General features: G+C 34.8%; 1 protein-coding gene across 20 annotated transcripts in view; it reads right to left on the minus strand.

Moving 5' to 3' along the window:
• Adgrl3 (adhesion G protein-coupled receptor L3) overlaps positions 1-26,505 on the minus strand; it is a 745,864-nt gene that overhangs the window by 62,548 nt on the left and 656,811 nt on the right. For 14 of the 20 annotated variants that reach the window (XM_026785275.1, XM_026785272.1, XM_026785262.1 and 11 more), the window contains 4 exons: positions 20,098-20,164; positions 17,387-17,478; positions 4,854-4,880; positions 2,215-2,383 (listed from right to left, as the gene is read on the minus strand). In XM_026785275.1, the coding sequence (XP_026641076.1) occupies positions 2,215-2,383; positions 4,854-4,880; positions 17,387-17,478; positions 20,098-20,164 (355 nt within the window). The remainder of the gene's footprint in view (positions 1-2,214; positions 2,384-4,853; positions 4,881-17,386; positions 17,479-20,097; positions 20,165-26,505) is intronic. The other 6 variants (XM_026785267.1, XM_026785269.1, XM_013350832.2 and 3 more) reach the window with 1 other exon arrangement.

A 26,505-nucleotide genomic window follows, 5' to 3' on the forward strand; every position in this document is an offset into this window, starting at 1 on the left:
TTAAGTCAGAATAAATAATCCTAGAGCACTGAGGGTATAATGAATAAATGAATTCATAAAAAGGGCAACAGTGACCAATCTTACTCTAGCCAGTAAAAATTGCAGCAGATTCTCACTACACAGTGTGTCTGTCTGTCATTCCCTTGCGTCGTATCCTGACTTTCCTATCCTTCACCCCTGTTCTCCCGTGGATTGCAGTCTCCCAGAGAGACGGTCCGTGGCATAAACCTAAAGATATGTTCCCAATCATGGCCTAGCAACTATATCTATTAAGTACCCTATAGTTGATACTGTACTGTAAATCTGTCCCTGAAAAATTTATCTGTTAGAAACTTAATGCCTTCATCAATGTGTTAATGTACCAGAGGTACAGTCTCTGAGAGGTAATTAAGATTAGATGAGATCCTAGGGTGGCACTAGTGGCTCTCCGGGAGGAGGAAAGCAACTCTGCTTGCTGTAGAATGAAGACCACACAAGTCTAAAACCTCAAAAGTGGCATCTCCAACTCCAAAATGGTGAGATAAAGAAATCCTTTATAATTACCTGGTCTTTTTCTTTACTGTTTGCCTGTCTCTTCTTCTTTATACCCATCAAGAACAGCTAATTACTATCTGGTGGCCATACTCAGTTGTTCTACTTCTAGGTACACAAGCTAAAGGTTAAACTGTTGTTCTCACTACTCCTAGAACTTCAATTGGTACTGTCTATGGAGTCGTGTCTTATGGAAATGGCATAGAAGTGATATAAGCCACATTCAGATGGTTTTCACAAAGTTCTCTGTCATTCCCAGATTATGTGCTGGATGTCATCAACCATGATGATTACAAAATTCTATGCCAAGTCTTTATCCAACTTGTGTCCTCATGGGTTTAGTGTGTTATTGAGTGAAAATAAGCACATGGTGAGTTAAACTACTGACATTTTGGGGATATCATCATTTGATAGACTTCAGTCATCCAATTTTAGCCTGTCTTTGTGGTGAATATGACTCCATCAGCATAAAATTCATCCATTCTAATATATGTAATCTAGATTTAGGGATCTGGCTGATCATTATTAATCTATCCTATATTTGCGACCATAGGAAAACATAGTAGACATTTACTGCCAGCTAAAATTAAACACAATATAATTCTGTTTTATTCTCATCCATTTGTTCATCTTAATAAGTGGACATGAGTACTAAATGTCTGTTTTGGACAGTACTTTGATTTTTAGTTTTGAATAAAGAAATCTGAAATAGAGAAAATTAGTCCTCGTATTTCTTGTTTTCCAAAACAGAATTAAAGTCTTAGTATGACTTTCTGAGATTAAAATATTTGTCACTTCATTTTTAGAGCCATCTTTTTAAATACTTCATAATTATTTTCATCACCTCCATGTCACATATGGGAAAACAGGGATATGAGGAGGTTAATTAATTGGTTAAAAATCAGAGAACTTTTTAAATGGAGATCCTAAGAATGAAACCCAAGCAATCTGACTAAGGTTCCATATAATAAAAACTATAGAGACACAAATTTTAATAGAGTTAATAGTATTAGACTAGAAATCCAATCTTATGGTTCAAATATATGAAACAATGTATTTAATAGCTAAATTTGTCTTTTTGAATGAATTATTTCCTTATCCATATATAAAATCATAAAAGTCACCTATTTTGCAATTTACTTGGAAGGATTACTCTCTAAAATACAACTTCCATTTTTCTCACCATGGATATACAAACAAGTCTGTAAGAGAATACTTTCTTGAAAATTATACAAATAATAAAATGTGGTTTGGTTAACTTAAACACCCTTTCTAACTATTATATTTTTACAATGTATATATGTTGTCATTACTAATATAAAAATAAATGAAGTGCGGTGGTGGCGCACGCCTTTAATCCCAGCATTTGGGAGGCAGAAGCAGGCGGATCTCTGTGAATTTGAGACCAGCCTGGTCTACAGAGCTAGTTCCAGGACCGGCTCCAAAGCCACAGAGAAACCCTGTCTCGAAAAAACAAAAAAAAAAAAAAAAAAAAAAAAAAAAAAAAAAAAAAAAAAAAAAAAACAAAAAACCACGAAGTGATATGTTTCATTTGGTTTTTGAGAATGTAGAGTAATATGTTTCATTTAAAGAAAACAACAAGGAATGCTATATGTGAATAGGATGTGCATCCTTTACAATCACGAAGTATATGTCACTTGAGCTTGGAAAACTGTAGCTTACCTTCTTCTGTAGGACACAGTGGAAAATGAATATAAACATTCCCTGTAGAGAATTGAAAATGGTGAAGAGATACGCCATGATGACTGTGCTTTCATTAATATACATGAGTCCAAAGGCCCAGGTCAATCCTAACAGGCAGAGGAGAGCTATTGCACCTATAACCCATGACCTGTGGAAAGAAGAGAAAATGCAGGGTTAACAAATAATTGGTGCCGAGTTAATATAACCACGTGCAATCAATGATACTGACACTGAAAAAAAAGTTATGGTAAGTTTTAACGACAGAAAATGCGAGACAAGTGGTATATATAAGTGCTTTAAGATTTTAATGATACTAGAAGTTATCAAGCTTGAGGTGATGTACATGGATGAAAATGTTATGAACACAGAAATTCATTTAAGCAAAAGCAGATTTGTGCCATAAATTATTCATGTGTTTTCAATACGTATGCAAATGGTATGGATATGTAATTCTGGTGAATGGGAAAGGAGGAAAAGTCTTCAAAGTTACATTAGTTTTCATCAGACTCCTTGGTATATTTGAATCACTAGGCACTCAGTGTTTCTTCTAATACTTTTGGACAGCATATTTCCAAATTTCCTTTTTTTCTGACTAAAAATTATTATATTTGTTGGAAAAAACTAACTCTGAATAGAAGAAACCAGTATTTGAGGCACATGTTTAGAGCAAAAGAGGCTTGTTTTTCTAATTCTATAAAGAAGTAGAGGTGTGCAGGAAACAGTAGGGTTAGAAGAGAAAGTTCCACTCTAGTGGTAAGCACTTTCTAGCTTTCATGTACTATCTTGTTGATTATGCTGAACTAAGCCTTTCAAAATCAGGCCTTTAACCTCTTGGCAGGCCTAGGGTGTCTTCAACTCTTAGAAGCGCCTACAAACTCAGGGAAGAGGATGAAGTTGAGAATGGGGATGGAGTGGTATGAAAGGAGTAACATAGCACTAAAGGAAAGCTGTCCCTTTTACTCCATTTGCTGAGTTTCCTCCAAGCTGCCATGGTTCATGGTAATAAGTGGATGACAGGAGTTCATGTATTTATGGTCATCCTACACACTTACTGGGAATAAAATGAACTGTTGTAATAGATGGGGCTCTAGTAACTGGAAATGGAATCCTTTGCCATTTGGAAGTAGAGGGAAAACAGGACCCAAAGCATCTAAGATTCCTACATACTCACAGGCCCATCCCTTACTATCCCAGCATCACTTCTTTGGACACAGCAAGTTAACAATTTTTTTCAGCATCCTGTTATCTTTCATTTTTGATATCCAAGGAGGAAATATTTGGGGTAATTGATTCTTTGCAAAGAGAAGAGGGAGAGAAAACTACGTAATTCACTATAATATGAATTCAATTATTTTATTTTTTGAAAAGATTTGAAGATATTGTCCCAGAGGCTTATTAAAATGAATAATGTTATTTTTCTTCCACATAATCAGGTATTATGTTTCATATTTAAATGTCCACTAACCATATCAGGTTTGTTATAAAACACCAAGACTTTGAATGAAGGAGGTATGTTCTTGCATTTGGCACATTTGCTTATATGAATTAGAAAACGCCTTCAATGTTAATATTTATTTCACAACTGAAGTCCAAAATATGGAAACATTCAAACAATAGCTCTTGGGTTCTAACAGATAGCAGAAAAAGGAAAAATGGAAAGAATCATCATTAAATAAAGAGAAAAAATTCTTAGATTTAGCAACCAAATGATGGCACAAAATATTGACATCAGCCATTATCCAGTAGAAAACACACAATAGAGCCAAGGGTTAAATGGTCTAGAACTGCAGTGAGTTCTCATTTCCAAAGAAGGAAATAAGCAAAAGCATGAAGAAGAAAATGTGATGGCATCAGGGAATGGAGACAAAGGACTCTTCACCAGAAGAACAAACTGAACGTCTACAGCAAGGTAGCCCACAGGAGGCTAATTGTAGTTGATTCTTGCAGGACAGGCAAGTTTTAAAATTATAGGCAAATGACCAATTGTTTTCATTATCTCTCCATTTGTTAGACTGGTACAGACTTGTAAATTTGTTTCAGAAATTTCAATGTATTCATCAGAAATTAGATGATTCATCATGATACAGGTGCCAAATTTCAAAAGGAAGAGATGGCATAGGTAAAATTTAAATTTCAAAAAGTCTTTCCCCCTTTTATAGATACAGTGAATACAGGAAATTGTTAGTGCTAATTACAAGCAGGTAGATCCTCATCCATAAAATCATTTTAAAGATACGCTACTAAGTCACAAAATAATTTAAGATGAATGACACCTGAGCACGCAACAGAAATTTGACCCCACGACCGTGGAAGGGCACATCACAATTTGAGGAGCTCTCCATGACGGACAAGTCTGTACCACAGGAAAGTGCTGTTACTGAGGCACCGAATTCAAGTGATATCCCATTAACTGAGGCGAAGGGGAATTCTTTTTCTTGTATGGCAAGACACCCGTAGCACTCTATGGAAAAGTTGCATGTCAGCGTTTCCTGCACAGTTTGCTCTTCTGCCTCAATGTGAATGACAGAAGCTCTAGCGATTCTTGGTACTGATCTGACAGCTGGGTCATGAGACCACACTGATAAATGCAATTTATCAGCCATTCAGGTCATTCTTACTTGATGAAGGGTCTGTTATCCTCATAGCTAAAGAATGCATAGACATAAAGACAAGAACACCAACATTAGCATTTTTATGATAAAGGGTTTCATATGAAAAAAAATATCCTCCTCTTTCCTCACCAAAGGCCTGTATTTGCCACCTCCCTGAAAGGTACCATAACCTTCCCTTTATATCCACAAGGTAAATCCTGAAATGACCATGAGAACTTAAATACCAAGGAATAAAATCAATTTTACAATACTGCAATATCCCATATGAGACTCACAATTCCATTTTTTCATCATGTGCTCATATTACTTGTGACTTGACAGAGACATTTATTTCTTAGAGATCACATTTCTCTAGAGAATGAGAAATTTTATGAGCAATCTGAAAAAAAGGCTTGGGGGCATGCTTAAAATGATAGATGTCATGGCACTAAAAGGTATTCCCTTATTCTGTAATATTAGGGGATAAGATGACTTAATTATGGACAATATGCCTCTAAGTAATTTTAACACAGAGATGATGATTAACCTGAGTTAAATCTGATCATTACAGCTCCTTTTTTCCTTCCTTCTTGCCAGAAGCAATATATTTTCCTGCACTATGAATACACAAATAATGTTCTTGAGAAGGCCCATCTGTGATGAATTTTGAATAAAGAGAAGCACTGATAAAAACTCACTCTCCAGAAAGATGAGAGAGTAAATATTGCAATGAGATAGAATGCGAGCCCCGTCTGTGAAGCCTGCTTGCCTCAGGTTTACATACATCCCAGCTCCATCATTTACTAGGTATTTGTTAGGCAGAATCTAATTAACTTGTGACTGTGTCAGGTTGTGTCTATAAAGTGGTCACAATTAGAATGTGAATATAATCTATAGCATTCTTGTAAAAAATGAGTTTTTATCTGAGTAACAAAATACTTTTAAATTACTCGGCTGTCTAACTCTAACCTCAAAGTGAAAATATAAAATTAATATAAAATTTCTTATAAAATGGAGAAAACACTCAGTACATAAATATTGAACAGTTAAATGCCTGATAAGATGTGCAGGAAGTAATATGACGCAGGGAAAGAGATGTGGCTGAAATAAATCAGTAGATGGAGCAGAGTGAATGGAATTATGTACTCCATGTGGTGAGTGCTAATCAAAACTGGCGGTGTAGATTCATCAAAACAGAATAACACTTCAAATTCCATTTCCAAGGCACACAAGTCATAATGCAAATGATCCAAAACCTCACATCGGTAGTACATAAGACTCTAGATGATACAGTTCTAGAAAATACCACCACCATAGGACCATAGGAAAGTTCTATTGGATAATGCTGAACCTGGACGGTTTATGAACATTTTAGGTCAATAAGTATAATTGCAAGAGATGTTTGCGTTATGTCACAAAAATTTGCAGAAGAATGTCTATCAATTTTTGTTGGCTATAATGTACCCAGACAGAAAATAATGAATTTATTGTATAAGTTACAAGACAAAGTGGAAATATTTACTATTATATTTAGTCCCATTACATCAGTATATTCTATCTATGAGATAGAAGGCTTACAAATACTTTAAAAATTAAAATAGCTAGGCAGTGGTGGTGCATGCCTTTAATAATAGCACTCAGGAGGGAGAGGCAAGTAGATCTCTGTTAGTTCGAGGCCAGCCTGGTCTACAAGAGCTAGCTCCAGGACAGGCACCAAAGGTATAGAGAAACCTTGTCTTGAAAGAGGTATATAGAAGCATGGTTGACCTTAGTTAAAATTTTACATAGACTGGCTCTCCTGACTAAATAACTATGCATGTTATGCAATTGTAATTAAAGAAGCATACACTCAAACAATTATTAAACATCTGGAATCTGTATGAAATCTATCTTACAGAAAGAGAGCAAGTTATAGTGATAAGGCAGTAAGGGTAAAGGGCATCCATTATGTACATGGGATCAAAAGGGGACAAAAGGCAGAGGTGCCATGAAGGAGGGTAGCAGTGGAATTTGGCAGGAAAAGGAAATATTCATTAAAATATCTGGGAAACTGGAATTACAGAGTGGCTTCCAAAAAGAATAAACATAAACTGTAAATTATAAAACCCTAAAACAAATATTATACAGTAGGGAAAATAAAAAGAAATAGAGAAAATGGTTTTTATTCTTGGCTTTAAAAATTTCTCCAAAAAATTTAAAAATATATACAATACAGGAAAAAGTTGATACTTTATGTAATGTCACAGATATATGTACACATACACGATAAAGTAAAATTAGAAGAAGTTACTTATTAGGCCAAATTATCTCTTAGTAATGAAAGAAAAAAAGAATAGAAAGCTGCCAATAAATATAACGTCTCATTAAAAAGGAAGAATCCAGTAGTAAAAAATGATCTTAATAATTTAGCTATATAGGGTTCTGATTTTTTAGCAAATAATGATAGAATGAGCAATATTTTATAGACTTTTCTATTGCTAATCAGACAATAAGCAGTGAATTCAATGATAATAAAACCAATACAAAACAAAGAAAAAATATAAAACAACTAAGAATTGTATAAAAGAAATATCAACCATGTTTACAAAGAAAACATACTGGTTTTCAAATTATATTTCAGTATACACAATAAGTTAATGCCTAGTAATAAAAATAAATTTGCCAATAAGTGGTTTCTATTTATGTTCCTACTTTATATTTCTAGTATCATAATTAAATGACTTAGTTTTAAACTTAGATTCATCTTGGTATTATAATTAAATGGCTTAGTTTTAAACTTAGATTCATCTTTGTTCTTTCATAGAGAAGATGTTGGACAAGCATTTCAAAATGACTGGCTTAAATCCTCAGTTTCCATGAGCAGACACAAAGAGTGTGCTAAAATGCCTACTTTAATAGCGTGAGAAAAACCAAAAAAAAAGAACCAGAGACTCTGATGACAGATTTATAAAAAATACATAACTATGTAGTGGAATATCTCAACAGTCGCTGAAATTTAGCCAAGGCAAAATAAGATTACTAAATTTCCAAGTGTGGACTGAGAAGCTCGAGATGTCTGCCACCCTATTGAACTTTCTGCACATTTTAATTACAACGAAGCAGTTTCATGAATAGAGTTTCATTTTAGGTCATTATTGACACGGACTTTCAGCACTTTTGAAGTGCTGATAAAAAATATAATTTGAAAACAAAACAACATTGCTATTGTAATCCATTCTGAATAAATAAAAGAATGAGAAAAAAAAACCAAAGCCTTCATTCTTGCCAGTTAATTTTGCTTGGGAGAAGTATTCACTTCACATATGAAGAAGCTAATATGAAAGTTTGGAAAGCTACTTGTGGCTGCTAATATCCTAGTCAGTGGATCCACAATATGAAAACAAGTCAAACATGCATGAATCTATGCATTAGAGACTCAAAAGAGAAATTCTAGCTCTCACCATGCCAATTGTCTAAACAATATTCACTACTAGAACATCCTTTAAGTTACTTGGGGAAAAATATTTGTCCCACAACAAAGTGTGCTATCTCCAATTTTACAAACATGAGCAGTAGCAACCCACTTATTTAGTAAACAAGTTAAACACCTTAGAGTCCCATCCCTGTCTCCTAAAATTTCTACTAAATTATTTTCAATCTGTAAACTCCACTTTAAAACTTTAGCTCCCGAGGGGTTAGAATTGAGCTCTGTCTATATTCTGCATGGACAAGGGCCCGGATTCAACCCGGAGTACACACAAAATGTGTGTTTAATAAATTAATGGGCAATTAGGGATGCAATCTAATATCATATGTTAAGGCATATAAAGAGCATTATTAATCTGGAGCACAAATGCTGTTTAAATGCAATTATTTACAGACAATTTTCACTTTTTTAAAGATATACACTACTCTTTTGGGTGAAAATCACAATTCTATGAGTAGCTAATTTAGATTCAGACTATGAAGCTGATGGCATAATACTTCCTTTGAAATATAAAAGGAATCTGACCCAAGGCCTATGCAAAGAACAAAGGAGATGCTAATTTTTACATTTTCATTATTAAGAAGACATTTTCTCCTTAGGAAGGTTTTCAGGATTTCTAATACATCCTTAGATAGCCATTGCTGCTCCCATATCTGATATAAACCTAATTATTTGGAGAGAAGAATGAAAAAATAATTTAATCTCAAGGTATAGTGCATAATACTGTGCCTACAACTATCGTCCTTCAACCTGGTTTTCTCAAATGTCAGCTTCCAGCATATGGAGTGGGCTGAATGCATTTATTCATAAAACGTGGTTCTTGGGAAGATGCGGGAATTTTAATGCATTTTAAACAAAATGCCTCCAAAAAGAGACCATCCTTTTAATACTTCAGAGCACTTGGAATTATAGTCTCCCAAAAATGCAGGATATGAAGAGACTCAATATCACTGCCTGAATACAAAGTTGTGTGAATCTGTGAAAACCTGACTGGTTTCAGCTTTTAAATGGTGGAATCAAGGTAATCAATGAAGGACTAAGGAATGCTTAAGGGATGTCATAAATAGCATGAACTGAATCTGGTAGTCAGACAATCTACAGAGCGGGTGCTGTTTCGACTGTGTTATTCTTCATGTCAGCTGTTTATGACAATAGCAAAGCATGTTATATGCACCAAGAAAATCGAGAACAACCAGAAACAATGACAAACCACATGCAAGCACAGAATTCTCATAAAGGATGTTTTCTTTTCATATAATGAACAATAGAAAACTACTATTAATTCTAATTCCAAGAATGAATGCATCAATTATATGAATTAGAGAAATATTTGTTTAAAATTGTAAGAAATGCATAGTTTGGATAAGAATATCTCTTTTAGGCTCATATGTTTGAATATATGATGCTTAGTTGATGGAACTGTTTAAGAAGGAATAGGAGGTGATGTTCTTTTGGAAGAGGTATGCCACTGGGAATGGACTTGGATGATTCAAAGGCATTCCTGTGCTCTCCTTTTCTCTCTGCCTCCTGTCTGTGGATCAAGGTGGAAGTTCTCAGGTATTCATTGACTCTCCCATTATAAATTCTAACTCTCTGCAGCTGTATACTCTAAATTTAATGTTTTTTTTTTAAAAATAGGATACTTTGGCAATGGTGTTTTATATTATAGCAAAAGTAACAAAGACAATGTATCTTCTGCAATATATAAACCCTTTTTGAAATAATATTCCTAAGTATTTAAAATTCAGTCTTTTAATTTAAAAAAAATAAGAATTTTGATGGTGACAGAAGCTATGAAAAAAATTATATGGTGATGTAAGCTATGTCTAAACTTATGAGTATTATTTTGAGCTTCCCTCTTAATACCCCAAATCACTATCTATCTTTATCTATCTATCTATCTATCTATCTATCTATCTATCTATCTATCTATCTATCTATCTACCTATCCATTTATTTGCCATTTCTTCCTTCCTTTTTTCCTATTTATTTTTACCAGTAATGAGTAAAGAACATAAATATTAATGTTGCCAAGTATAGTAACACCTGCCTTCAATCCCAGTAATGGAGACAGAAGCAAGAATATCTTTGTTGAGTTTGAGGTCAGTTTGAAGTAAATCAGGGATACATAGTGGTACCCTTACTCAAAATAAAAGAAGAAAAAAAAATGAAGAATGCCTCAAAATATTTTCCTCACTACTCACCAAGAAAACTTTGAAGTTTATGAACACTTTTATTAACTGTGACTCCATACCAGATTTATATTCTCATAAAGTTCAGACTTTTTTCATATTATTGCTCTGACTAGAGTATAAAAAATGAGATAATTTTGAAAAGTAGGCTATATGTTTATATACAGGCTATATATATCTTGATATATTAACATGAAGAAAAATATAAGCATTAAAATCTTCCAGTGATATTGTTTTATTTTTCAAGTTTATGGCAATTACCCTTCCCTTTTATAGAATCCAATCTCTCTTGACACCATGCAGTATTAATAGACTACTGATCAGGCTGAACATAATTCTAGCTTAATTGTTTCTATCAACATTTAGAAATAAAGTATGCAAAAGTTTACCTTTTTAAAAAGTATAGTTATTTCAGGTATTGTAAGCCTCAAGCTTCCAGAAGTTTTCTTGGGCTCCTTTATACATAGCAGGTGTTTAAGCTTGCTGGGGATACATTCTTTTTCCCTCTAGAACTACAGAACTTGCTATTTATTAATCAAATGAGCATTTGCCCCTGGAACTCCCTATTTTTTTTTACCATAAAAGGCTAAGTTTGTCTTTTGAAAAAAGTGCATCATATGATGCATAATTTTAATTATAGCATATGGTGAATAAAGCCGTACAAATTCTAATGGGATTTTGATAGAAACTGTGCACAGTTTCTCTGTTGAAAATGCAAAGACCCAGAGGCAGCAGAATGTTTCTGCACAGAGTCGATTAAATTAAATAATCAAAGCATGACAAGTATGTCAGTGCAGGTCCACAGTTGGAGCATCTCAGGAAACCAAGTCAAAAGGATCCTTTGAGTCCAGCACTTTGCATCTAACTCAGGTGAGATCTCATCTCCAATTTTTAAAAAGATAATATTCTGTAATGTGTACCAAATATATGATGTGAGTTTTTGCATATATAATTATCATTAATTATGTGAAGCATACAATAGATTGTACCTATTTCCTGATCAGAGAAAAACTGCAAACCCTTGGTATAACTTGATAAGGACATTTAACCAACCATCCGAAGACTGAACACATGGATCCAAATGGGATTGACAGTTGAGTAGTTACCACAGTTAATTAATCCACACATTAATAACTAGGAATGAAAAAAGGAAAGCTAAGTGGACCCCATTGACACTCAGTTGGATGACATATGGAAATCATGAATGGGCAAAGTCAGAAGCCTATGTGCAGAAACCTGTACATAGATAAAAGCAAAGAAATAGCTATAGGAAATACACAGAAAGACTGTACAAATAGACAGAAAACTTTCATTTTTATTTTTATTCTTCAAAATAACTTGTGATTTTACTTGGAAAGGAATTATTTTAAATCTTTTGTGCTTTTGTAATAGAAAAATGGGTGATTGGTGAAGTTGTCAGTTTTTATTTTGAAGGTAAACACTGAGTGTTCCACACTCCTCACCAATTAAAATTTTAGATTCGTCAGTCATACTGTAAGTTAATTTTGGCTGGCAAAAATTCAACAATAGCCTATATATATATTAAATTACTTTCAATTGTATTGAGCTTTTGCTATGATTATAGTCTGCTCCAACTACAGTAATTGACAAAAAAAAAACAACAGAAAATACAAATGATTGGAATTACATCTTTCTTGTAATTACCTATTTTGATGAAGGGACAAATGAAAAGCAATCAGTAAGTAGATGTGTACTGTTTAATTTAATTACTTTCCAAGGAAGCCTGAGAATTAGCATCCTTAATTTTCTCTATTATCAGGCTAACTACATTATTTCATGTTATTACTGTTTTCATAGTATACCAGTAATACAACAATGCACCAGATAAATAAGTGTTCTTTGCTAACACTAAAGGGGCTAATTATGAGGACTCTGGGGTTTCCTTGAAATTGAAGACTAATATGACATATTTTTTTAAAATGAGAAAATAATATTCAAATTACATGCAATAATAAGAGTCAGCCAGGCAAGGTATAAGGAAAAGAAGGAAAAGAAGGTGAGCAGTGATAAGCCACGATGAAAAAGAACACATGCCCAAAGTAGACTGGTGGGCTCATGACAAAGAAGGGAAGTTGAGTAGGTGGGCAAGACCACCAAGGCTTAGCTGGTATGGACTGGGAGTTTAGACTCAAGTTATAAATAATGGGATCCTTTGAAGGATTTTTATCCCAACAGTTACATTACATGACTGAACTAACAATTTCAAGATTTTTCTCTCTAGCTGGCATCAGAAGAAGTCACAAACAATGAGATAAAAGAAGAAACAAGTTAATAGAACCATCACTGAGAGTCCTCAAATGGTGACAGTGACTGAATGGTGGCAGGGAAAAAGAATGAGGAGACAACACGCATTCAACAAATACAAGAGGCTGTGCATACATGTGTGAAAATGAACATATGTGAAATATTGTTTATGTTACAAACCAAACTATAATAACTTAGTGGTTTCTGTTGCAATTTCTAGAAAAGGCGATAATAAAGTGTAGTGATTAGCAAAAAAAAGCCAATATGAAAAATAAAATAGGATGCAAAATAATGATATTTCTCAATGGAAGGACTAAAGGAGGAACAGGAAAAGCATACAAACTCCAATAAGCAGAAACTCATATAGTGGGCTCACCATAACAATAATCATATTAAATGTAAGTGGAATAAATATTCTAACTGAAAGATTTGGATTTACTAGACTAAACAAGATAAAAGATCTAAGTCTATGCATAAACATATAAGAAATAAACATTTATAAGAAAGAACTGGTACATTAGAGAGGGTTTAGAAGCAAAGCAATTATGGTTAAAACTCTTGACTATTGGAAACTGCTTCTAAGACTTTACTCATTTACAGAGGAATAGATCAAAATTATCTGTATGGTGTGATTGTTATGGTAGTGACGAAACAAGTAAAATGACATCAGGGACAATTGAAAATGATCAATAAACAATGTTTTAACATTAAAAACTCTGATGTATTTTGAAGTTTTGAAATGATGAAGTGCATGCATGCTTGAGGCGTTTGGGGGGGTGGACTGTTGATTTTGTCAGAAAACAAATCTTCCAATTTCCAAGACTACTTTAGATTTGCAGCAGTCACACAAAATACTGTATGTTTATTGTTGGAAAGAGAATGCTCTCCACACTTCTATTTTTAATCCTGTCAATTCTTTACAACTGCTTCTTACCTAATACATTGAAATTTAAATTTCCTCCAGATTTTACAAAGTGCTCAAAATTTTTTTCTTGTAAGGAATTTATCTTTCTCCCACAAACTCTCTTGCTCTGCAAAAGATCATAACTCTGTGTAGAGGAGTGTGAGCAGAAATCCCTCAATTTAGTTGTCTACTTTGTCTCCATCAGCATAGAACATTGCACCAACGTTACTTCCTCCATTCTGTCACAGTGGGCAAAGCTTAGCCCTCCTGGATTCTTTAGCATAGCAGAATGTTCCTTCTGAACCGAAAAGCAGTGAACTGGTCCACCATTGTTGTAGAGGTGATTGCCAGAAATTCCTCAGGTCCTAACTGTGACAATGACTTCCCTATTTCTTTTCTATTGCTGGCTGTTCTGTCAGCAAAGCCATAGCCACAGTTCTATTTTAAAGTCATACGACATATCATTTTAACAACTAATCCTCCCTTACAGAGTTTTTTTTTTTTTTTAAAAAAAAAAGCATCATCAAAGGTTTTAAATTTCTATGCACAATCGATGGTGAGGTATGCTTCATTCATTATACAATTGTAAGGAAGGAATCATGACTCAGGGCAGTTAAGTACTCTTCAAATGCTCTAAGCTTGTAAGTAGTTCAGACAGAATCGAAATCAAAGAACTCTTACTAAGTACTACATTTTGCTATATGTTATAAAACTTAATGTGATCAATTTCATTAAATATAATAATTAGTTTTGGTGTGTTTGAATGTTCTTCTAAACAGTACCTGCCATCAAAACTATATAGAAAAATATTTTTTCCAATACATGACAGTCAGTACGAAGAACAAGTAACAAATTTAAAGAAATGTGAGAATGCCCAAAAAGTTTATTAAAACATTACTTAGAGATAGGACAATGATTGCAAAGTTTCTTTAAGTTTACCCAGGTAGATGTTGAAATAAAGACCAAACATTTTACCGTTGTTGTGTTTTATCGGCTGAACAGTACTTTAAAAATTTCCTAAATAACGTTTACAACCTAGAATAAAAGGTATGTAAACATAACTCATAATGACTTGAGTAAAGGAGGGTGTGATAAGAAAAATGTGTTTCATCGACTCGTTAACTTATCAAAACTCACTTTCATCAGGAACAGCATGGATGCACAATATATTTAGAAAAACAACTTAACTGTTCATAGTTCAGCAACATAATCATGACCATAACAAAAAGGTAAAAGTAAATATATGAGGCAGTACTTTAGTGTGGAAAATTTCTACTTAATTTAAAATGTTCTTACTTGCTTGGCTATTCCTTTAAATTAATATAGGATAGTTATTCATTCACCAAAAATTAACTGCTTTATGTCAATACACTTTGTCACTATCATCTTAGTATACTGTGGTGTTCTGAAACACCTGTCATGGTTAATCATGGGCACCATTATAGAAAGCTAGAAAGGGGTGACATCACTGTTGTCAGACAGAGCTCAAGCGGGATCCAGAAGCACATGGAAATGTCTTGAAGGTGTGTTCATTTCATTAGCATTATTGAGCCAACTCAAAATAGATCATAAGAAAACACATGAAAACACAATTTAGCATGGGTATGTCTATGTGCATATGTGCACGTGTATGTGTAAGACTTCAATGTTAATATCTTTTTTCAAGTTTCAAGATCATTAAAGAAATTAAAATACAATTTTGCCTATAACAAGGAATTCAGAGACTTTAGAAAATATAATTTAACTTTTATATGTATTTTTATTATAAGTTAACAAGAAATATTATTTTATATTTCTGCATACTTATACTTGCCTGAGGATCAAAATACAAAATTAGTAATAAAGGGCAGATTTTGAAAGCAAAAAAATAATTGAGTGGAAAATGTTCTGAACCAATTTGCTCCCAGGAGAACGTTTCAAAGGAAGGAAAGTTAGAATTTATATTTATATTTCAAAATAAAGACTCAGAATCACTGAGAGGGAAAGTCCAAACCTGATATGCTCTGACACCCAAATGTAATTATCAAAAAGCTTCATTTTTTGATCTTTAGATTTAGATGACTTCAGGTTTTTATTGTCAGATTAAGAATTCTTAACCATAGAGCTCTACATGAACTCTATACAAATATTCTCAAATCTAAAACACTTAATATTCTATAATGTTAAAAAACAAAACAAGGCAAAAACATACAAACAAACAAAAAACCCTGGGCATTGGTTACACACAACTTTAATCCCAGCACTCGGGAGACAGAGGGAAGCAGATCACTGTGAGTTCAAAACCAGCATGGTCTACAAGAGCTAGTTCAAGGACAGGCTCCAAAGCTACAGAGAAACTGTTTTGAAAAGAAAAAAAATTATAATATTTTGATCTTGAGCTTTTTGGATAAAACATTCTCAATCTATGCTTGTGAATAGTAGAAAAAGTGTACCTTCCTCCTCAGAAGGATGACAGGACAGCTACAAATAACTGCTAAGGGAATACTCATACTTAGTATTTCAGGGTTGTTTTCCAGTAGTGTAAAATTCCCTTTTTGGTACCTGCAAGTACTACCAGTTCTCATTCATTAACAAATGAAATTGCAGGTACCTTCACTGCAGAAGCCATGGCTGCAGGTACCATCACTGCAGGACACATCACTGCAACCACCACTTACAAAAACATTACTGCAGATATAACCACTGAAGATATAATCACTGCATGTACCATCATTGCAGGTACCATCACTGCAGGTATAATCACTGCAGGAACCATCACTGCAGATATAATCAATGCATGTACTATCATTGCAGGTAGCATTGTTGCAGGTATAATCACTGCAGGAGCCATCATCACTGCAGGAACCATCACTGTATTTACCATCACTGTAGGAACCACCACTTACAGAAACCATCACTGCAGGAGCCATCATCACTTACAGGAACCATCACTGCATGAACCACCACTGCAGATCTACTCATTGCACATACCATCATTGCAGGCACCATTGCTGTAGGTATAATCACTGCAGGAACCATCACTACAGATATAATCACTGCATGTGCCATCACGGCAGATACAATTACTGCATGTAATATCATTGCAGGTGCCACTGCTCTAGGTACTATCTCTGCAGGAACTATCACTGAAGGTGCCATCACTGCTGGTCTTTGCATGCACTATTGCTCTCAGGGATCGAGTACAGCGTGAGCGATTTCATACAGTTACTGCACTACAAAGTGGTTTCTATTTGCATTTAGAAATGTTGCACTTCTTTAAAGGACATAGTGAATGTAGCTTTAAAGGACATAGTGAATGTAGCTTTAAAAGAAATAGTGAATGTAGCTTTAAAGGACATAGTGAATGTAGCTTTAAAAGCATATTTATTGCTGGGCAGTGGTGGAGCACACCTTTAATCCCAGCACTTGGAAGGCAGAGGCAGGTGGATGTCTGTGATTTGAGGCCAGACTAGTTCCAGGACAGGCTCCAAGGCTACAGAGAAACCCTGTCTCGAAAAAACAAACAACACCGACAAACTAAAAGGCATATTTATAAATTCCAGTTTACAGGGAAAGGTAAGTTTGGAGAAAGGGTCTCATTACATTGATTGTAGGCTAATCAAGTTACCTCAACTGTCAAAAAACAAGCTTGCTCAACAAAATCAATACATTGAACTTTGCTATTTTTTTTACAATATAAACTAGAAAGAACTTTCCAGTACAGTCTATAAAAATAAAACTAAGAATCACTTACTTGATATTATCAAGACAGCCTGATTCCGGTTTCAGTATGGCAGTATGGTGGAACATTTTGTATAAAGCAATCCCAAGGAAGATCACATTCAGCTGAAATGCAAAAGGCAATGCTATGTAGATACTGTAGTATATTAAAAAGGCAAGCCCATTCCCTGTAACACATGAATTGTTCTAGGAAATTAGTTCTCAGTAGACTCTTAAAGGAACTGAGTCACAGGTGACTGTCTAATGCTTTAGCAAAGGCAAGAAGCCAGCTTTGCAAATTGCAATACCACTGAATTTTTAAACAAGTCACTCTACCACATACACACAAAATGCAAAATCAGTGGCAGTTTTGAAAGATGCTGTTGAAATTCTGGAACAACACAAAGCCTAGTGCATGCTTAAGAAAACCAAACCCCCAAATCCAAGAATTATCTATGAGAGCTAATATATTGACATCCTATGAACTATGAACATATTTCGAGACTGATTAATTATAGACAAATTTCATTTTAGTTATTAGAGACACACCTTTTAAATTTTTAAAAAGAATTTATTCTTTATGTCTTTCCCATCATGCATCCCGATCCCACCCACCTACCAAGTCCTTTCATCCATCCTCTGCCCCTGCAACCCTCTCCCCCCAAATAAAAAAAATTTAAGATAAAATGGGAAAGAAAAAAAAGGAAAGAAGAGAAATTTTCTTTATGGAAGATGCACTGTGACACGGGGAATCATTCAGTAAACCCCTTTATCCATTCATCTTTACATGCAGGTGTTCATCATAAAGAATCATTGGTTTGGTTGCAGGCCTCTAGTCTTTGCTATGCCATAGACATGGAGCCCTCGCTAAGATGCTTCCTGGACACCCCGTTGCTGCCCTGTGTCCTGAAAATCTTGTAGCCCTGGACCACAGGACCGTGCTCCCTCCACCCCAACACCTATTGGCGAGACCAACATTCAACCCCCGTTCTGTGCCTGGGTAGTTGCTGGGTTGGTCAGTCCGCCAGGTTAGAGATGTGCTTTTAAAGATGCAAAATTACTAACATATACATACTTTTTTCTTTTATTTATTTTGTTGAAAGAGCCTCAGTATATAGTCCCAGCTGGCCTATACCTCACTCCAGAGACCAGGATTGGCCTTGCACATCTGGTCATCCTTCAAACTCTGACTATCCATTCTAGGATTACAGATACGCACTGCTACACCTGACTATGAATACAAATACCAACCTCAGTCATTTTGAATGCATAAGTCAAATGGATTAAAAAATGCTGGTTAAATTCTGATGCTTCAATAGACTAAGCTGCAAGCAGGGTCTCTCGTGATATTGTTACGCCACAAAAGCCAGAAAAATGCCTCTAGCTTAAAAGAACATACTCTGGTAAAAATTAGCTACAGTTTATGTGAATGCTATAATTCAGTGGTTCTCAACCTTTGTCATGCTACAATCCCTTAGTACAGTTTCTCATGTTCTTGTAAACCACAACCGTAAAGTTGTTTTCAGTGTTACTTCATAACTGCAATGTTGCTACTGCTATGAATCATAATGTAATTATTTTGAGACAGACATTTGCCAAAGGGATAGTAACCCTCGGATTGAGAACCACTGCTGAAAAAAAATAGCCGCATGCTGACTTGCACTTGAACCACTGATTAGCTTCTACACTCTACCACTGGGGACCTGTGGTACCACGAAAACCTGCAAACCACGAAAGTTCATTTAAATTCTCCATTGACGTTCTCGCCATAATACAGCATCATGGTCCTCTATCAATGATTTGAGTCTCAAAAGTAAAATTCAAATGAAAGGAGAAAACTTTAAATGAAACAAATACACAAACAAATATCGCTAAGTGGCTAAAAGCTTAACCTAAACAGAATGCAACTAGTGGGAAAGGCAGTTCTATATTGACATAAGGATGTCCAGGGTCATCATCCTACTCTCTTTGATTCTTTCCTTTCTTTCTTTTACTTCCAGAAATGCTATTTTGCTACAGACTTATTTCTGGTCTCTCACATATTAATAGTCAATATGATTGATTTTGGACAATAGGTGTTTACCCAGTTCCTCAGATTTAGTGGCAAGCACTTCAACCTGCAATACGATCTTGTGGGCCCTAGGCTTGTAATGGTAATGATACCAACAGGTTCATTTAAATTGGGACAAACGATGTAAAAAATAAAGGGGTTACTCAGATATAAATGTAAAAGGAGGCATGATTCCAGAACACTCAGCTAGCTAATTTAGTTGTGCCTTTTTCATGTAAAATCTTTCTTTAACGTCTTGAGGATTTACATAAATAAATGAATCAATCAATAAATAAGTAACTGGAAGGAATGGTCACGTGTTTGCCTACTTTTCTAGTTCCTGTTTATTTTCAATTCCAATTATCCCAAAGAAAAGGAAGGGAAATATGCTGCCATCAAAGTTAAAGTAATCATTGTTCAATTGTCTAGACAGCTGTATGGACTACGTGGCACTAAATTCTCAAGAAGCCATTTACTCTTGCAAATGCTTTCTTTCCTTTTCTACCGGTTTTGATGAACTATTTTAGAATATAAAAGTAGACTATAATGGGTGTCTAATTGCTTGAGTTATGTAGGGTCATATAAGTACATGCTTTCCCCAAATTAACCTATGTAAATTTAGGACAGTTAGTACACGGATAGTGGAAGCTTTATTTCGTGACCTGGGGAGTGCGTAGTTAATTAGGGGTTCTCACCATAATTATCAAGGTCGCTGGTCCTATAAAACTCCAAATGAAGTAGGTGTCAAGTCGCAGCCAGCATCTGCAGTGAAACACAAGGGAGAGAAGCCATTCAAGGACTGGCTATAGGACATACATCACGAGTGAGCAAGTGACAGAGAAGAATGCAAGTGGAGCAGCATTCCACGGGGAGACAGGAAATATTACATTGCTTGTTCATTTAAATGTTGAATTATGTGTCCAATTTCTGACAACGCTATTGATGGAGTAAGATAATTACCCCTGGAGAAAGCAGGGGGAAAAATGGCATCAGGCCTATTTGCTAAGGCCTTTTGTGTCTGTCATTGAAACCTTAGAGAGAGAAAAGAAAAACCCGTGCATATAGCCATTAAACCCAGTAGCTTTAAGCTATCCTTTTCTCTCCAATTACAGTGCTACATAAGCTGTCTATCAGCTGTCAGGCAAAGTGACATTTTCCTGTCAAGAAGATCTGAGGAAATTCAGTACAAGGAAGAAATAAATTTGGTATCAGAAGATTGAAGTTTAATTAGGTTGGGCAGCCAACCTTTGAGAGCTCTGATGCCTTAAAAAGAGCATTGTTACTCCTCGTGCTTCTGGGGTTACAAGTGGTCCTTAGCATCTGAAGAAGTTGATTCATGACCTAAAAAGTAAATTATTAATCACTTAATTTCAGCCGCATTTAGTACTCCTCCACTTCGTAAAGCTCATGAGAAATTATGTTTCCATTCTTCACAGTGACAGGAAGACAAAGTGAAAGCGACTAGTTACGAGGAAGATTAATGCAAATATTGAACAAATTATTTGATGTTAAGAATAATATCTTGAATAATTTGCTATTTTGCAGTATTTGAGGCATAATTAAAAAAGGAGCACTCCCACTGGTAAATACCCAATATCACTTTGTTATGTGCTTTTAACTTATAGTCAAGGGCTTGGATACGCTGCTGATTATACAACTGTTAAGTTCAAGAGCGAAGGGATAGCAGAACATTACCATGAAAGGATTATATATATATTTTCAATAATCAACTGATAAACAAAATACTGTTTTTAATCTGATAAATTTGTATGAAAGTTTAATCTAGAGTAGAACTATGTTTGCCAAAGGGAATCATTTAAAATATATATTGAGGGCTGGTGATAGAAGTCAATGACCCATAAGACTCTGAGCTCAGTTCCTAGGACCATAAAGAAAGATAGAAGGGAAGGAGGAAGAAGAGGAGGAAGGAAGAAGTACTAGTTGTTTAGTGAAAAAGCTATGAAATATATTAATATCGTCTCTTTATTAAATATATGTATTTAATAAATAAAACAATATTATATATATATATATACACATGTACATACTTCATTATTTTCATGGCTGCACACATACATTTGTTGAAGTGATTAGAAAAACCCATTAACTCTTGTTGGGTTATCCCACACAGGAGAGTAGAGACAGCAGAGTGGATAATCCAAAGGCTTTAGCTATATGTTTTATTTAAAAATAACTGAAAGTAGATAGGTGGTAGTGGTACACACCTGAATCTCAGCACTCAGGAGGCAGAGTCAGGTGGATCTCTATGAGTTTGAGGCCAGCCTGATCTACAGGGTGAGTAACGGGACAACCAGAGATGTTACACAGAGAAACCCTGTCTCAAAAACAAACAAAAAATACTAATAGTTTTTATTTTCACTTGACTAGTAGAGACAGTTATTATTGCTTCTTTGTTCTTTTCTACTTTTTATAACTTTTACATTTTCCTAAGATGGTTGGTAGCCGTGTTTCTAAGCAAAAAACAAATCACCACCACACATCAATCTCTGGGCATATGGCTATCATCTTTTACCTTAAATTTATATAAACTAATTTTTGGAGCAGTGAGGTAGGCAGACAAGCAAGAGACTGAAAATTAGTTCATCATTTCTACCTAGACAAAATGGTTTATTGTTTTTCAAATACACATAAGAATTCTGCTTTGAAAAATACAATTTATTTAAGCAATTAGGGCTTAAATTACTAGCCATTTCTTTCTTTGGACAGTTAGTTATCTCTTTGCTCTTATACTTCAACATTTTGTTATTGTGGAAAGCATTTTAATTATGTAAAGATATGCTACATTTGTTTATGGCGAGGAAAATTATTTTAGCTTCGTAAAGATGTGTAACATTTATCTATGCTGCATTTGTTTAATTATATAAAGATGTGTTGTATTTGTTTCATCTGCCTAAGGCACCTGACTAGTCTAATAAAAAGCTGAATGGCCAATAGCTAGGTGGTTGAGAGAGAGTCTTGGCTGGTAGGTAAAGAGAAAATAAGTAGGAGGAGAATGAGGGAGAAAGAGAGGGACCTGCCCAGGGTCACAAGCCAGGCAGCCACAAGTCAGACACACATGGAGACTGCAGGAAAGTAAGGTAAACAGAAAGAAGAAGAAAGAAAAGAAAGGGAAAAAAACATAGGAAAGAAGGAAGGAAAGAAGTTAGGGAGGGAGAGAGAGAGAGGGAAGTATGGAGGGAGAGAGGGAGGAAGGAAGGCTGGAAGGCAGGAAGGCAGGCAAAAGGCCCCAAGGAAAAATGCAGATGAAGAGAAACAGGTTAATTAAGTTATAAGAGCTAGCAAGAAAGGAGCAAAAGGTAAGGCTGAGCATTCATAACTAATAATTAGTCTCCATGTCATGATTTAAGAGCTAGTAGGTGGCCCAAAAGAATGCCAGCTACATTTCATCATAGAAAAGAGGGGTGTAGTGTTGCTTATGAACAGATATGAGTCAGAGAGATCTAGCTTCACCTTGGACCTCTGTCTTCTTTCTCACCGTAAGCTAGCTTGTCATACCTTAAAGGATTGTCTGTATGTGAGTGACTTGAATGAATAGAGAGATTTCCATAAAGTCTAGGTTCTTTACAAAACTAGATTTTCCTTTACCATAAAAGCAATAAAGAACAACGCAAGTGCACTTATTCACATTAAATCAGATGTATCCCCCCTTTCCATGTCTCTGTCTCCCTTTCTCTCTCTGTCTCTTTCTCTTTCCATTGTTCAAGTTATAGTTCACAAAATTTTCGAGAGGTCATCTAAGAACTAAACCACATTTTCAGCAAATAATTTTTATCATGTGAAAAATGTATTTCAAGATCTTCTAGAAAACAGCTTTTCCAGGTTAAAAAAAAAAAAAAAACAGCCTTAACTTCAATCACGTTATGAGTGATTTTTTTGGATTAAGGTTGATTTAAAACTTTAATATCTTCACATATTTTATTTAAATAACATAATGACATTAACCTTATCCTTACCAAGCTTGATTTCTTTAGAAATAACAGCTTAACAAATGCTTTATTTTGAAATATGTGCTTGGCTTAACAATTCTCCTTTAAACGTAGAAGGAAAATGAGATGTTATTTTTAGCCTTTAAGAAAATTCTTCAATATCTATTTGTTTAAAATTATTCAAATTCTCTTTATAAGTGAACAGTGGAAGAGGCAGTGTGAAATTTGACACGCACTGAGTACATCATCCCTGCATGCTGGCTGTGCTTTACTATCCTCTGGAATCTGTGTGGCGAGAATGCATTTTCTAATTTGATTGCCATATGGCCATACCTGCTGTTGTTTTTGGCTGCATGCTGGCTTTTGCAAAGCGTTCTGAGTTTCATTTCTTTCTGATTACCCACCTTCAAAATTTACACGGTTCTTGCTCTATTCACCGTGCCAATATTAAAAGAATCATCCTTGACTTTAATGTGAAGAATGGTATTATACAGTCATGCTTCGCCAGGTATGTGCCCACCCCACAGTATTCTAAACTCTTGCCCCCTATGCTCTTGAGATAAAATCCAGAACCACTGACTAAGAGGTGATCAGAGTCAATTAGTGAGACGCATGCTAAAAGAACAATCTATTACAACAAACACAAAAAGTTCAGCTTATAAGTGGTCAAATGTACTTCTAAAGAAAATGGTTTATCTGAAAACCACTGAGATCTACTAAGTAACTTTTACCTAACAAAACTGGTTGTTTTGGTAGGCAGTATTTGTGTAGTTTTTTTTTAAAACACCTCGGTTTTGTACTGTTAAAGGATATTCAGCCCATTGTTTACAATCTCTGAATTGTGCTTTTAGAAGAACTAAAAGAAAAGACATGACCTATGGGTGAAAAGAAGACTCCTCCTGGCCATATTACCTCTTTCTTGCTCAATACTAAATGCAGTCTAGAAGTCAAAGGAACACTTTTCATGTGCCACGTGTGCCTTGTCTTTTGTTTCATTAATGAAACACAAATGTGCCATTAAAATTTTCTTATTGTATTAGTTTTCAAAAGGCAATAACAGATCGCTATTTACATGATGAAGTCTTATTGTATTGATATAATTTCATTGATTTCAATATTCCAAAGAATCAGTGCTAAGACACAAAGATAAATTGTTATATTCATCTAGTTTTGTTCTCCAAAATGTAGGACATAGCATTAAAATTATTAGTAAGGAAGTTGATATCATGATCCCTTAAAAAGCCAATCACTTATTCAATAATAACTACCTTCATGTAAACTCAGAAAAATAAAAAAATATTTTACATCACAGAAAAATTAATTTCCAAAAATAACACAAAATAAAATTTACTGCTTAATTTACCATCTTTACATACTAAACTACAGGTAATTGTTTTATTTATTTTCATACCCCATCCTTTAAGGGGACAGTTATGTATTTAGGAAAAGCATCAGGGTCACCAACCCAAAGACACAACCACCATATAAAGCATGTTCCATGGTGTTTAGAACCAGTCACACCACCAGACTGTAGTTCCTTATCATAATCTGGAGTACAGTGTCAACAAATGGCTTTGAGGTGTTGGATTATATTATGGAATAATACATTAATCAAACATACATCTAACTAGTATCCAAAGTTTTCTGAAGAAGTATAGATTACCAAGGCTATTTTCTTCAAATGTAACCAGAAAGAGTTTTCTGGTGTGTTGTAATAGGAGCGGCGGGCTACTTTCCCGGCACCAGGTCACCCGCATGGCTAGCTTTACCCGAAATAATTACCCGGAAACTGTATTCTTTTAAACACTGCCTGGCCCATTAGTTTCAGTTTCTTATTAGCTAGCTCTTACATATTGACCTAACCCATTTCTAATAATCTGTGTAGCCCACGAGCTGGCTTACCAAGAATGATCTTAAGCTGCGTCTGCCTGGAGTGGGAGAATCATGGCGACTCTTTGACTCAGCTTCTTTCTCCCAGCATTCTGTTCTGTTTACTCCTCCCACCTATGTTTTAACCTATGAGGCCAAGCAGTTTCTTTATTACTTAACCAATGACCTTCCTCCACTGCCTCCATTTAATTACGCCGTTACACTGGTGTTATTAGACAGCAAAATTAATGATATTTTCATATCAAGTTGTTCATGAATGAAACATGGTGGCACAACAAAACCTTAGTCTTCAATACATATGCACAGAAAGCATGCTCATAGTTATTAATAAAATAATATTTAAGCTTACACATGTTTTCTCCATATATACACTGTGTGCATATTACCTTGTAATATAACTGAAAAGTACTTCCTCATTGGTTATACTATTTCACATATCCAACAGACACATAGCTGATGACAAATTCATTGAATGTTTTGTGTCAGTTAAAATAAGAATGATTTTCCATGTGCTGTAATAAATTCTGCAGCACACACATTTTTCTGAGAGGGTTTTGGTGATTAGAAATTGGAACAAATTTATAAAGTAAATATAACCATCAGCTATTGTGAAGCTCAATGTTCCTAGAGTCTCTTTTTTATGATAATACTATAATGTAATTGGATAATCCTATAATGTACTGTTTTGACAACCATCAGTGACTGTTTTTCTATATACAAGTTATTTGATAAACTGAAATAAATGTGGTGATTTTTATTTAACATAGACTAAAACTTTATAGTTATTCCAGGCTAGTAATCTGCTGAAACAAATGTAAAGATTAGGAGATGGCGTTCTAGCGATTGTCAGGTTGCAATGTGATGTCAATTATTTCTAAGAGCTTGGCTCTTTTTCTGCTATCCATGGATTTCAGATAAGCTATGAATGCTCTTGATTTAATCCATGTACTTTAAATCCCTGTACCAATTTTCTAGCCCACAATTTATCTCTTACACCACCCTCTAGTTTCCTTCTCCTTCCTGTTACTCATTGTTTTACTTCTTCTTCTAAGACACTCAGGATGCTGTCCACTCTCCCTTTGGTTGTACACTAGAGACCATACTAAAGGTTCAATGTATCAATTTATGCTATTTAGGCTTTTAACTGTTTAAACTGTTTATATTTTCATAACATTTTGATAAATTTTAAATGAACTGATTTGTTTCAGGTCATAAAATCAGAGTATTTAAAACTGAATTTCAGAACAGTCCTTTTTGAATTATTGT

The sequence above is a fragment of the Microtus ochrogaster genome, linkage group LG1, assembly GCF_000317375.1.
Source record: "Microtus ochrogaster isolate Prairie Vole_2 linkage group LG1, MicOch1.0, whole genome shotgun sequence".
Taxonomy (NCBI): Eukaryota; Metazoa; Chordata; class Mammalia; order Rodentia; family Cricetidae; genus Microtus; species Microtus ochrogaster.